Here is a 15,273-nt window from a genome sequence, read left to right on the forward strand (position 1 = left end):
TGTGCAGCGATGGTCAGCACTGGGTCTAGCAGCTCATCCACAAGGTAGGATGCACCACATTAACCCAGCCAGTGCTCTAAGCTGAAAAAAGGTCAAGTGCAAGTATTGCTTTTAGGTTTGTCACAGATGAGAGGTTATAATTACTGCTGAATTCCTGCAGTCCCATAGATCAGAGGCGGTAACTTAAGATTTCATGGGTTTGTGTGTATGTGAGGAGGCATGTGTGTATGAAAACTGACCCAGCTTGCCAGCTGACAAATAACTGCAATTATTTATTTCAAGAAACCCAACATTTACTTAAAAAGAATTAAATGCACCAATTTTACAAACCAATCTATAGAATGATTTTCATACATAAAATAAGAAAGCTACTGGGAATGGGGAAAATTGAGCAGGAAATCAAGAGGCTTAGATCCTGCCTGGTTTGACTTTGTGAAGCCACTTAATTTTTCTGGGTATTAGATTCATTACCTATAAAACAAAGACATCAGACTAGGATTATTAGAAGGTTCAATTCTAGTTCAAGAGGCTGACAATAATAAATCCATTAAAGGGGTAAAATTATCTGTTTATTTTATGTAACAATATAAAATCCTTCTATGTTTTTCTAAACAAGGGATTTGTTAGGGGGCTTTTGTGGTTTGGATCTATTTTAAAAACTGACAGATGGTGCTAAGAGTGTAGTTACTATTGGATCTATTTTCAACATTAAAGAAATAGCTGAAAATCCAGAAAAGCTACTTTAGGGAAATAATTCTATAGTTTTTATAAATGCAATAAGTAAAAAAATTATTTCCCTAAATAAATAAGCTTAGTATTCTATAAAGTGTGCTACAGATAAATTTGAAATATTTTTAAATAAAAGCGAATGCTACTATCAAAAGGAAGATAAATGAGCAGCTAAATTCATTCTGTGGTGAATAGTTTATTTAACAATCTTGGAACATATAAATTTATTTAGTGAAAAGATGCAAATTCAAGCTTGGGAAATCTGAGCTAAGACTGGTGAATATTAAATTCAGAATTATTTTTTAGGCTAAGATTTAAAAGAGTAAAAAGACAGGATTAAAATTTAACAAAGTTTTAGGGCATTGTCAAAAGAATATGCAATCTGGAACCAGCAGGCCACCAACTCTGTCAGTTACGTGCTAAGAGACCTTAAGCAAAATACTTAATTCTCCTTATCCATAAAGTGTTATTTATTCCTGACCTAAATTTCCTACCAGGTTATCATAAAGACTGTTGCATGAAATACTTAGTAGATTATTAAGTACTACAGAAGTTCTGAGGTGTGTTTTTTATTATTATATTAAAAATTAGATCACATCATCACTCAAATAATAAAAGCAAAAATCTCTAATAACTATTTATGGTGTCAGATGGGCACTAATTTATTGGGCTGATAAGTTAGTAAGTTATATGTGTAATCATGGATTGTACACCTAAAACAAATATAATAGTGTATGTCAACTTTAATAAAAAAAATTATTTAAAGTAAAAAAATTTCAAGATAAAAGAACCAACGGAATCACAATTTTGGGAAAAGCTGATGTATGAAAAAGATTATAAGAGGTAGAGTACAATTTTTCTCTTTATAGATTTGTTCTGCAAAAAGACTCAGTATGTATTTAGTATAAAAGAGGGTCAGGGGTGCTCATTACATACTCCTACAATAGCAGTGTTGGCATTAAAGACTAGAACTCTTTAATGTGATAACTGTGTATAAGGTGACAGTCACCCATTTCCATTTCTTGTGGGCAAATTTCAGATAGCTAGGCTCACCTGAGTAGACACTGTCACTTACAAGCTTTAAAAACTTCTAAATTGGTTGAAAATATCAGTGCCAATAAGGTTACACCAATCTAATTCAATTTTAGTTAGGCTAAGAAAGAGTATTAGAAATAGGGCCAAAAAATAAACATACAAAAAAAATAAAACGAGAAATAAATTTGAGGTGAATTCTGGGTATAACTAAAACAGCTATATTTTCTTCACATTAATAGTTAAGAGTATTATAAATATACAAAGTAAAGACTGTAGAATACATCTTAATACTTGCTACTAAATATCAAATTATGAACTCATGATTCATTCTGTTTTGTGTTTACTTGTAAATGAAGTTGAAATTTATTTTTAAAACTTACTATGAAGCTTTAAAAAGTATATACGTGAATGGGTGGGGGTAAACAAAATACTGTAGGTGACTGATATTCCAAATTTAAAAACAAATAAAATGATTTATTTTCTAAATTTTTCTAAATCTTTGTGACAGGGAAAAATTAGATGTTAAATGTGTAAAAATGTGGGAAAATCTTTCTGTAGACGTATCATTAGCTCTTATTATAGATAAAATAAAAGAATTAGCTCTATTATCTGATATTTTGGGAATAAAGCCAAGGCATTTAATTGTCGCTATTTTCTGCGTTAGTGTATGATGTTCTCAAATAACAAAAATAATGATTAAAATCACAGAATATGATATTCTGGAGTGTGATGGTACAAAAAGCAAACCTTAATTTCTTTTTTCCTTTGAATTCAAATATTACACAAAATAGTGTAGAATATAGCCCAACATACCTCAAAGTGTGTTTTATGGTATATTACAGTGAGATACTCTAAATCAGCAGTGGGGAATAACCGGCCCACGGGCCGTATAAGGCCCATGAAATCATTTGGCCTGGCCCTGCCAAGGCAACCACAGGCGGGACTCAAAATTCAATAAATCTAGGAGTTTTTGTCATAGCAACATACATTTATGTTAAGTGAATTCTATTAAGCGAATGATGTTATGAATATCCAAATGGTCCTTGGCAGAAAAAACGTTCCTCACCCCTGCTCTAAATAAAAGAATTTATGGTCAAATACTTCTGAGAAAAACTGTATTACATCCTACCCAGAAAATTCACGATCTATAATACATTAATGATTGTGAGAGTCTTATGGTTAAGATGAGCAAAATTTGTTTAACTAAGCCCAGCATTTCTCAATTATTTTATTATTGGTCATTTTCCCCTCCTTTAACCAAATGTAATTAGTGTTCCTGGAAAACACTTGGGGAAATTGCAAATAGTCTCTATGTTCCATTTCAATGCCGGCATCTATCCCACTAAAATATGTATTTCTTAAAATAACTAATTGAAAAGAGAAGCACCTATGGGTCAAATAAAACTTTAAAGCTCAATAATAAAGGGAGTTCAATAGTTAATTTTGGAACTTACATTTAATGAAATGCTGATAGTTCTTTTATTGATTGGTTAGTTATATACTTAACACAGTTACTGGAGCAGACTTATAAATACAGGTGGGGCAAAAGGAAGCTTACAATTGTGAGTACATGAGACACAGGGCTTATGCTTGTAATATTATTTATTAATTATGGTATCATTTATTATTATTATAAACCTACTTTTGCCCACCCTGTATTTTTTTGGACATTGAAGTTACAGTAAAAGATTTTTAGTTCGTCAAAAAGTTAAAATATTTTCACAGTATGAAGGCAAGTATATTATGCAAAAGAAATATACTTTTGATATTACGCTCCAAAAATTAGATAAGTTCTAAAACTAACTTCTTTCCCACACTTTTATTTCAAACAGCATTAAATTTTATAAAAACCATGAAAATGCTATAAAAACCTGGAAGGCACTGGTGTTATTCAATCTCAGGGCCTAGAAAATTTTTAAGAATGCTTCTATCCATGGATAATATTCACATATACAAGCACAGTAAAACAAATTCTGTTCCTAGTTCAGTTCTTTATTCTACCCTATTCCACTGGTGCTATAAACTGATACACCATAGTAATCATATGCTATATATTAAGGTTCTAAGAGGCTCACAGAAAATAAATGGACTATATAAGCATTTCTGTACTGGGGACTTTAAAAGTCATGAGTCATTAAACAAAAGATATTCACTAGGAACTATGAAGGAGACTCTAATAAGTACCTAAAGTGGAATCTGATCAAATCTAATCAGTGAGCATTTTCATTTGTAATAAAGAAAATGATTTATTTTAATAATTTTCCTAAATCTATACATGTATATAGAACTATGTATTTTTATTTTATGTTAGCCAACATTCTCTCTTTAATAACAGAATTGAATTTTTTATTTATTCCTATACTTAGCATAAATAGGAATATTAAAATCTACAACTAGCACACTTTTATTATTCCAATATAATCTCAATTACTCTTATTAAGTAGGAAGAAATTATGTTGCCAGTATTCTGATAAGATCTCTCAAGCCTATGAAATATAGCCACAGGTTGTAGGGCTTTTTATGTCTTAAGAAATCGTAAATCAATCATTAGTCCTCAGTTACTGTCTATGAACTATCTAGATGATGTAGAAGGTTCCACCTACAGTAAAGTTCTACTATTCTTGAGGTTGGTCTTAAGGGTACATATATGAATATGAGTACAAATTAGGTTAAGACTCCCCACAATGTGTTCAACTTGAATATGTCATACTTATAAAAAATAAGTTAAATCAGAACTTTTTAGAAAGCTGATTCTGATGTATCACCTGGCATTTTAATAGTTCAATAGCTTTAAAAAGTTTCTCTAGAGAAGAAAAACTGAAATATTACCCAAAGAGAAGCATAATATATTGTCAAATTGCGAAGAACTCTTCATGAACTTATGAGGTAAGAGAGTAACAGTATGGGTCTTGGCCTCAAAGCAAGGCCTCTGCACCATACAACTTCAGGGGGCGCTCTTCACAATGCATTCTATATTAATGGTGCTCTGTGATGTGGCTGAATCAGAGAAGCCTTCAATCCCTGTCTCTACCACTTATTGTGTGATTTTAGGGAAGTTAGTTAAGGGCAGAGAACTGAACAAATGAGCTAAAATTTTGGCTCTCATGTAGTTTACGTTTTAGCTCAGAAACATGTAATAAACAAAAACTACAAAACATATCAAGTGGAAACAAGTGATGTGAAGATAAGTAGCTTAAGGGGATAGAGAATTGCCAGGTTCAGTGTGTTGGGGGGGGGGGGGTACCTATTTTAGATAGGCTGCTTTGACAAGGTAATGTCAAAGAGCCATGTAATGAGAGAGGGCAAGTCAGGCAGTGCCAGGACCTTGAAGCAGGACATGCTTGGCACTTCCCAGCTGCAAAGCTGGCAGAGATGAAGATGGAATGAATGCAGAGAAGATAGGACATGGAATCAGAGGTGGAGTCGTGTTGGGGGGCAGATCAAGGAATGCCTCGCAGGCCACTGTAGGATTTGAGATTCTATTTTTGGTAACACAGGAAGTAAACAGAGGGTTCTGGTTAGAGTGGCATGACCTGATTTACATTTTTGAAACATTACAGTGCTGCTTTGTGAAGAATATATCTGATGTGTGTGGAAGCCGACTAAAGACTCGGTACATGTGACAGGCATTCTAAATTGGGGCACATGCTTGTCATTTAGGTAATTCCAAGAGTTATTCCAAGACAGCAATTTGACAATGAAGAGGTCTCTTCTTTCAGCTTAAGTTAAACACACTTTAGAAAGTAAATAGCATTGTTTATATAGGGGTAGGGAACCTTTTATTCTTTCTGCCAAAGGCCATCTGAATATTTACAAAATCATTCTTGAGCCATACAAAATTATCAACTTAAAAATTAGCCTGCTAGCCCGGCCAGTGTAGCTCAGTGGTTGAGTGTCGACCTATGAACCAGGAGGTCACAGTTTGATTCCCGGTTAGGCCACATGCCCGGGTTGCAGGCTCGATCCCCAGCAGGGGATTGGCAGGAGGCAGCTGATCAATGATTCTCTGTCATCACTGATGTTTCTATCTCTCTCTCCGTCTCCCTTTCTTTCTGCAGTCAATAAAAATATATTTTTTAAAATTAGCCTGCTATATTTGGTCAAACATTTAATTAACTCACCCCTAATGTCTTGGCAGGACCAACCAAATGATTTCTCAGGCCTTATATGGCCCACAGGCCTGATGTTCCACACCCCTGGTCTATACGGACGATTGATTACTGATTACCAAAACTGTTCTACCTAGCTTTCGATTCAGATAAATCATCAATTAGGTACAATTTGGTTGGCTGAGTCCCTTGGCCCCAGAAAGTGGGAATTTGTTTCAATTAAACAAAAACTTAAAAAGGGGACTGAATATGTAAAGTCTCAAAACAAAATAAAAGGAGAAAGAGGGTAAACACTTATGGCTCTGGTTTTAAGCACAACTTGGAAAATTCAGAAGAAATGTTTTAAATCCACAGTGTAAAATTTCTGTGCCAGTCAAACTAGAAATACTTTGCTAAAAAGATGTGTTAAATATTGGACATACAGCCAATGACTATACATGAGCTCACCTATGAATGGGATGGAGGCCAAGGAGTCAGCAGGCGGACTGGTGCTGGAGGCCTTCCTTTCCTCAATCCTTTTTATATGGACCTCTCGGCGTGCGTCGTTAGGCAGCCAGCAGGTAGTGTCGGATGCGGTCTCGTGGTCATTTACTGCCAAGATGTAAGACTGATGCCTTAAAGGCTGCGGTGTTTGGCGACCAGAGGGAGGTTTTTCTCTTAGGATGACAGTTTCTTTATTATCTAAAGTATCTGGCTGCTGAATTTCAGCCGCTTGTAAATGTACATCTTGGCTCCTTTGAGTGACAGGTAATTCTCCTTCTGAAGTGCCGGAGTTCTCATTCACCTGAGGGGCAGACTTAGAAGCTCCAGACAGACAGGGGGCTTTCCCAGGCTCCACCTGCTGACCGGGGACACTTTCAGATCTTAACCGCGTCTGCGGATTCAACAGACTGTTTTGATGCAAGTGATTTACTGGTCTTTGGTCTTTGATAGAAACAAATGAATTCTGGTTAAATGACGGTTTTGTGACCTGCATCGAAGGTGCTTTCAGAGAATTACTTCTGACTTTGACAAGAGGTGACCTGTTTTGTGAAATACCTTGAGGCAGTGACATTCCACAAGTGGTTTGAAAACTTCTGTTTGACTGCACTGTTTTCAGATCTGGTGGAATTTTTATAAACTGAGACACAGATCCCACTCCTCTGCCACTTGTCCGCCTAATATCAGAATTAACAACACTCGGAGCCACGGTGAAATTGGAACCTCGGAAAGATTTGTGGATTTCTTGCTGCCTAGGTCTGTCGTAAATGCCTCGTCTATCGTCCTGCTCCGTAAACCCACTCCATTTGTAAGTCTGTTTTCTTTCTCCGTTTGAATCCGGCATTTGACTTTCAGAAGTGACGTTTTCCAAGGTTTCACCCTGTCCTTCGATATAATCCCATGAACGAGTCCTGTGATTGCTAAAACTAACAGGTGGGGCTGTCAGGGCCCCCTGCGACGCGCTGCGTGGACAATACTTCATTAACACCGAGTCCTCCAGCCTCTCCTGGGACACACTGCGCTGTCGGATCTGAACAGACTGGGGCACTCGGTCATGAGAGGCGCTGCGGCGTCGTACCTGCAAAGTCGTGCGGTTTGGTACCACCTGGTTATAATCTGTTGTGCTCTGAGATGCTGCCCTTAGACTATCTAATCTTTCTTGAATTGTCCGACAACCCATGTGCAATCGTCTGTTATCAATATACTCTTTGTAAGTTTTATAGTTTTTCCAGTCTATGTGCTGATGGGAATTTGGAGAATAATGATTAACAGATACAGAAGGAGAATCCAAAGCTTGAGATCTCTTGCTTGAGATTCCTTCTGAATGTCCACTGTAATTGCCAGACTTGAGTAAAATTCCAGAAGGTTCCAACGATCTGGAGCCTGAAGTCTGATGAATTAGGTGGGCAGTGGGAATGGATGATGACGGTGATGTGGTTCTTGACACTGTTTTTAAAGAGGGCTGCTCACTTATGCCATACCTCACCTCTTCAGTTCTGTGTGAAGGAACTGTATGGTTGTTTCTATTAGGTAACAAATCTACAACCTTCTCAGAAGGTACAATGACAGTCCTCACACTCTCATTGCAAACACACACCGCTGTGTTTGACTTTGCAACGTCTGTTGGTGATGGAGGCACTTGTATTTCCATTCTATAGGCCCTGCCAGGTTGGGTCAGTACTGGGGTACTGGTCTGCTGTTTGCTGGATGAGGAGTCTGGAGGAGATACTTCAGCTGGCGCTGCCATGGCTGAAGGGGCAGATGGCAGCCAGGGATAGCAGACTGGTGGAGGTTCGGGGATATTGCGGGCATTGCCACTGTAGGCTTCATTGCCTTTCAGGTAGGCATCTTGAGAATATGCCTGCATGGAAATGAGAGGAAAGTGTCATTAAAAAATTCATAAAAAGAACAATAATTCCCGTTGTGGCAATGCACTACTTTATTTTATGGTGCCCTGCCTTGTTCCTGAGTGGCATTCACTCAAGCATGCATGCAAACACAACATAAGGGTGCACCACAAATTTAGAAAAGGGCTAGTCTCTCAGAAATCAAATAAACTGTAGAATGTGCAACAAATAAAAACTACAATTGCCTATTTTCTCAAAGGATTAGAAACACACCAAAAATTTCCCCCCACCAATGAGATACAGCCAGATTGCTTCCAAAATTTTCCCCATTCAAGTTTCATGATTTTTCAGCAGTCGACAGGTTAAATGGCTGCCTAATAAATCTCAGCAAAAGAAGATTCTGATCTTTTGCCAGAATAGAGGTGAAAATATTAAAAATCTTAACCAAACACATTTCCATTTTAAGCACTCCTGCTCTCATAAATTAGGTATCTTGATTAATGATTACTGAGTCCCCCAAAATAATCCATTTTGATAAATCAGGTCTTTCACCAGCCATGCTAAATATTTTAATATTTAAAATGAGAAGAATAGGCATGTTTAAGAAATTAAGCACATATATTAAAGGCATAAAAATGTGAAAATAAAGGTAATTCACTTTTCTATACATAATTCTTATTTTAAGTTCATGCAAAATTATATTGTACAAATTTATTTGGTCTCTTGTTCTGAGGAGACGTTTCTCTACTACTAACAAGCAGGCATGCAGCTCAAATTATCTTTTATCAACTATTTGTAAAATTACCTAGCAATATTTTTTAAAACTTAAGAAAAACTGAAATTAAACACAGAGTCTACAAAACAGAGCTAATCAATGCAACTCAGGACTGTTTAGCATCCGAGACAGCTAGGTGTGGTATCATATTACATATCCTCCTCTAATCAAAACAAGCTGCATTCAGGACTATCATCACATCCTGCCTTTGCATTAGATAGCTTGCAAAGCTCAAGCGCAGCCACAAACATAACATCACAGCAAAGGACTAAGGAAAGAGAGAGGGTGGGATACTTAAAAAATACAGATGCAGATAAATATCATGTTCTAAAACCAGTTATGCACAGGATACAAAAAAAAACACAATTAAAAATAAAGAAAACAATTATCACAAACACATTCTGCAAATTAGTAAGATTAACACTATGGAGGGATTTCTCTAAGCAAACTTACAGTTTTAATCAATTGGCTTATTACAAATCTCTACCAAACATGACTTAAAAAGCAAGGAAATGGCTTCTGTGCATTTCTTACCAGAGCTGTGACATCCTTTGTAAATTGTAGCTAGCAGAAAATAGGAAAACATAGTAGAAGCTGCTTACTGATATAAAGACAGAATCATGTTGTCACATTGATGCTGGAAACAGCAAGCTAAAAATACAGCTATACTGATTTCTCTGGAAGGTACCAAGAGAGGTAAAGGGCAGTGAAGCATAAAGAATAACTTCAGTATCCTTCGGAGCATCTTTTTCTCAGGCTTTTATCTGGGTCTCATTTGACTTGTCTACCATTCTTGAAAGCAAAAGCCATCTGAAGACATGCATTCCTAACAGGGATTTTCTTCGCTGTGCACTGCTGTCTGACAGTGTGCTCCAAAGCTTCCCTTCCACAGGAGCAACATTGATGTCCCTCGTTTCCCCTGAGCTGCTTCCATCTCTGCTTCCAGATGACGAAACGAATGCTCTATTATGCATTTAAAATAGTACAACCTCCTCCTTCCCCTGTAAATCAGAGCATAACCACGAGCAGTGGGCTGACTGCAGCTGCTTTTACACCAGGATTTGGAAAAAAAGAATGACTGTTTTATTAAGTAGGTTTCACTCAAAAATTAAGATCTTTCAACACTGCACCTTTTGCCTTGTTTCATTATGGAAATAAGTACTGACTAGGCAGAAAATATTACTTCCAGAATAACCCTTCTTACAATGAATATTCTAAACATAAACTTAGTTGCACTGAGAAATTAAAGCGAAGTAGATTAAAGAAAACATGCATGCCATAATAGTTTTAGTGAATGAACACAGTCAGTCAAAATATCCATTTTGGATATGTGTACTGACATAACGAACCTATCTTTTTAATGCTAATTATAATCACACCAATACTTTTCCATGAAAGGAAAGCTGTGCTTGGATGAGTGAACTCTCAGATACATTATTTCCCATAGCGTGTTTGTGCAATTTTGTTAGGTATCACCAGAAAGGGGGTGTTGGGGAGTGTTCTCTGCAGTCAATGATGTAGTGAAAGGTCGGCTCGTTCTTGACTTCTCAAGACCTCTACTACATTAATATACAATGCAAAACTCAAAAGAGAAATTACAGACTTCTTTGGCCAAGGAACCCATTTTCTCTAGGGGTTTCACAGGATTAGAATTTCTCCTAGAAAATGCTGTTCTTTTAAAGATACCTCCTTTATTCAAATTTGGGGAGGAATATTATCTTTTAACAATAGAAGTGTATGACTGGAACTACCAAATATTTGAAAAATTATTTGACACACTTCAGACATTGCTAAGATTCCTATATAGCAATGTTAAACACGAAATAGTCTCCACTGACTTAAGAGTAGACTGAATAAACAGAATGTCTTACACATACAGAACTACTGTCTAATGTAAGCAGATATAGTTGCAATTAATAAAATATAATTTATTCAAGAGCATTACTGAATTTCTTCACATAGTCTATCAGTGCATAAACACTAAAAATCCTTGTCTGTCTGTCTGTCTATCTATCTATCTAAAAGTTGCTCGTTTTCATAAAATTTGAGAACCAATAGCATTCAATTAATATCCCTGGGGAAATCAGCAGCGCCCTATGGCCATTATAGATTAGTATGTGTTCCAAGTGGGTCATGGACATACCTGGGAATAATTCTGGAACTTCTATGGCTATTTTGAGAGGTATGGCACAGACATAAATTAGCTTCCAATAAATTTAGGGAAGTAAATTAGGAATAGACAATATGCACTTTAAGGAACCTTCCTCTCCCATGATGTTTTTAAGTGTTCCACCAGAAAACAAACACCTACTAAGGAATGCTTTAGACTCCTTCAAAGAGGAAAGTGTTCACCAGTGCTTGGGAAAACACTGGGTGGATCATCCGGAATGAATTACAATATGCAACTCTTTGACGTGAACATGGAATACATTGATAAGGTTTTATATTCTTGGAACAGAACTAAAAACCCAATAACTTGCTCATAGTTGTCACTGTGGAACACTTTCCCTTGCACACTTGGTCAAAAAGTACCACAACTTTTACTGAGATGTCATGGTCTGACATATCAATGTTTTAATAAATAGAAATGTATTATTTAATAATAAATAATCCTAAAATAATCTTTCAATTCAGTTTTAGGAAAGTTGTATTAAAATCACTATTACCATACCTATGAAACTTACACCATCTACATATATAAAAGTCTAAGTGATCGTTAAGGCTGGACGACCGGATGACCGTCCGGTAGCTATTACATGCACTGACCACCAGGGGGCATTTAAATCACTATTACCATACCTATGAAACTTATACCATCTACATATATAAAAGCCTAAGCGATCGTTAAGGCTGGACGACCGGATGACCGGCTGGTAGCTATTACATGCACTGACCACCAGGGGGCAAATGCTCAACACAGGAGCTGGCTCCTGGTGGTCAGTGCACTCCCACAGCCAACTTCCCCCTGGTTAGCCAGCCCAGATCGGCCCTGATTGCTGGGCAGGCCGAGGGACCCCACCTGTGCACGAATTCGTGGTTAGCCAGCCCAGATCGGCCCTGATTGCCGGGCAGGCCGAGGGACCCCACCTGTGCACAAATTCGTGCACCTGGCATCTAGTCTAATAAATGATAAAAACAAACAACGAAACAAAACAAACAAAAACCCTGCAGAATACATAAGCTGATATCAGTAAAATTCTTGCCTACCATTTTATTTTAACATGCTAACTTATTAAATTAATGCTATTACCTCTCAGAAAAGCAAAAATTACGACATGTCTGTCTGCACAGTAAAATATATGCCAACCATGCCACATGGGGTATGGGAGAAGGGGATGGATGGGTATTTTATACCTTTCTAAATTATTTGAAATTTTTCTAACAAGCATGTACTCTTCTTATATTATGTAAAAACAGATTTTTAAAAAGAACAAAGCAACTGCTACAAACTTGCCAAATGTGAAAAAATCCCTCCAGAAATCCTACTGCTATTTCTCTTACTCTAGGCAGGACCACCGAGATCCACACTTGACCAATGGATATCTTATTTTAAGAAGAATATTCTACTGATTATAAATCATATTAAATGATTATTTTGAAAGTAATTCTTTTCTTTCAATTGCAGTTTGCATTCATTGTTATTTTGTATTGGTTTCAGGTATACAGCATAGTGGTTAGACAATCACATACTTTACAAAGTGTTCCTCCCGCTAGTTCCATTACCCACCTGGCACCATATATAGTTCTAATAAATCTAAAGACAAACTTGGGTTGAATTACAGTTTTCAATTTATATCAAATCTTCATGCAGTGAAAAACGGAGCACTGGACTCAGAGCTCATGTGTGAGTAAGAATAACAGCTCTGAACCAACTAGAAGTATGACTGTGGTAAGCCGCCCTATCTCCTCATTGGTAACCAATGGCAAAATAATACTGTGGTTTAGTTTAGAGGTCAGACTTTAGTTCTTGACTGACGGGGTTTCAAATCCTAGTGCCATCGCTTCCTGCCCTGTTACACTAGAAAAGGTGTTTCACCTTGCTGTGTTTTTGACCCAATCCAGCACCAAATAGGCTCAAAATGCCCTGGTCAAACATTAGATATACCAAAGAATCTCTACAGCTATCAGATCTGACCAACTCAAAATTTTGTTTTGAGTCCATTGAGCCAAATGACTAACAAAATATCTAAGGCATCCACTGAAAAAAATGTTGAGATTGAGTTCTCCTATCATCAGTCTACTGAAGAAAGTATTTCCTTCAGCCAGCATCACTGTTTAGGTGACTTGATGGATGGTGGCTATTCCATTCACACAGAGCTTTGAAGAAGGTAACAAAACCATTTTGTATTTTTTTTAATGAAACAGGAAATGCTTCTTGTTTTGTAACAATACTTTACAAATATGAAGCTAAGATATCACAATCTAAAATATCATTATAAAATACTGTCAAAGTGAATAACATGAATGTAACACTATGCATCATTAATCTAGAAAATATATGTTGGTTTAAAAAAGGAAGCTGCCAGGTACAAGAGTACTATGATCAGCACTAGTTAATAACATAATGGATTATTGTTCATCTTACTTAATGTATTTCAACATCCTATCACTATCACCTATAAATTATGAAATATATTATTATACCTGTCCTTACATGAGTCAAGTTTTAAACCAAACTACATTTTCTCCATCCTCTCAAAGATGAGCTTGGTACCTCTAGAACAATGTGGTCCATATCATCACTTTAGGAACAAAATTTCATGGACACACCCAACCCGCCTGCCCAAGCAAATATATATAAATTATGACAGGCTTCTTCCCTCGGGTAAATAATTTTTACAGTGGCTGTAAAAATGGTTGTGTTTACTTTTCCTTTATAATAAATATTCAACCTCATGGGACAAATACATCTGTATAAGTATATATTTGGGATATTAGATTTAAGACTACCATAAATACTTCTGAAGGCCCCTTAGAAGAACTTTTTAGCTTTAGAATCTGTCAGAAGTATTTGTAATGCATTTTTTTAAATCCCAGATTTTGTTTTGTTTTGTAATAACTTAAAAAAAATAACACTTATAGATATTCCAGCTAAAAACATTTATGCAGAAAAGAAATTGCCACGTACTAATGGAACAATGTATAGAGTGCATTGATTTATACACTCCTTCAATTTCCTAATGAATTACAGTACATCCAAATGTGTGTAAAGGCTGTGAGGTTTTTACGTGAGGTTTTCTTTTATTATTAGGGGTAAGAGCTTTTAATATCTTATGATTCAAGTAACATGTTTTATAAATGAGTTTTCTGTTACAATATCCCAGCACCCTTTACTGATGAACCTTAAAGATGTATATACTCATGTCATTCTAGTGAACCAATTATCCCCTCTGTTTGCAACCCTTTGGATTTTACCTTTATTTTAAATGTATTTATCTTAAGTATCACAAGACAGATTAATTAACCTAATTTTCTACTGATAGCATCGTTACAGAATGATTCCTTCCGCTGCGGCTGCTGCTCTTCATCAGCCACACAGCAGGCTGGGGCAGCAATCCTGTGCTTGCTTCCTGCTCTGGGCATTTAGTGCCATGCCAGCCATTCTGTGAAGTGTGCACTGCTCGAAACTGCATCCGATCAGTGCCTTCACTTTGGCAAGGAAAGCATCTACTGAAGACGAGAAAACAGTTCTGTTTTGGGAGTACATTCTGTCCTTGAGTCAGCAGATTGCACAGAGGGTACAAGGTAAAGCTTTCCCTGCCATCTGTCTCTCCTAGTTCTTGTTGAAGGGGAGCACTAGAGAAAGCCCCTATCTATCTCTTATCGAGTGACTTCCGTGGCCTGCAGTGGTTACGTCTGCTACTCTCTCACTCTGCGCTATCCTCAGGGTAGGAACTCTACCACTAGCTCCATGTGCCTCGTCAGATCACCTTGGATAGTGGCACCTTCCTTGCTGAGGCTCCAACCCCAATAGACTGTGTACTTAAGATGGGTAATCTGTTATCAGTAAAAAGCCATTCCCAAGTAAAATCAACACTCCTTGAAAATACAAGGTTGAATTCCCTGGGCTTCAGATCATTATATTTACACATTAGTGTATAAGTTGAATCATTAGAATCAGCTTTAGTGACATTTTTGTAAAAACAAAAGTTCACAGAAGATTATTTAGGACTTTTGTTGAACTAAGTTCAAAGTAATGCCCTACAAATGAAAATCACTACTTCACAATTTCCATTCCCACCACAAAGGTTCTATAAGTTCCCTATTTTTCTTGAATAAGAAAAAAAACCCAACAACT

General features: G+C 36.7%; 1 protein-coding gene across 7 annotated transcripts in view; it reads right to left on the reverse strand.

Annotated features, from left to right (window-relative positions):
• ARHGAP21 (Rho GTPase activating protein 21) overlaps positions 1 to 15,273 on the reverse strand; it is a 135,526-nt gene that overhangs the window by 37,586 nt on the left and 82,667 nt on the right. For 4 of the 7 annotated variants that reach the window (XM_006773817.2, XM_006773814.2, XM_006773813.2 and 1 more), the window contains 2 exons: positions 9,510 to 9,539; positions 6,321 to 8,214 (listed from right to left, as the gene is read on the reverse strand). In XM_006773817.2, the coding sequence (XP_006773880.1) occupies positions 6,321 to 8,214; positions 9,510 to 9,539 (1,924 nt within the window). The remainder of the gene's footprint in view (positions 1 to 6,320; positions 8,215 to 9,509; positions 9,540 to 15,273) is intronic. The other 3 variants (XM_006773816.2, XM_006773815.2, XM_015570515.1) reach the window with 1 other exon arrangement.

Source organism: Myotis davidii, unplaced genomic scaffold (assembly GCF_000327345.1).
Source record: "Myotis davidii unplaced genomic scaffold, ASM32734v1 scaffold86, whole genome shotgun sequence".
Lineage (NCBI taxonomy): Eukaryota > Metazoa > Chordata > Mammalia > Chiroptera > Vespertilionidae > Myotis > Myotis davidii.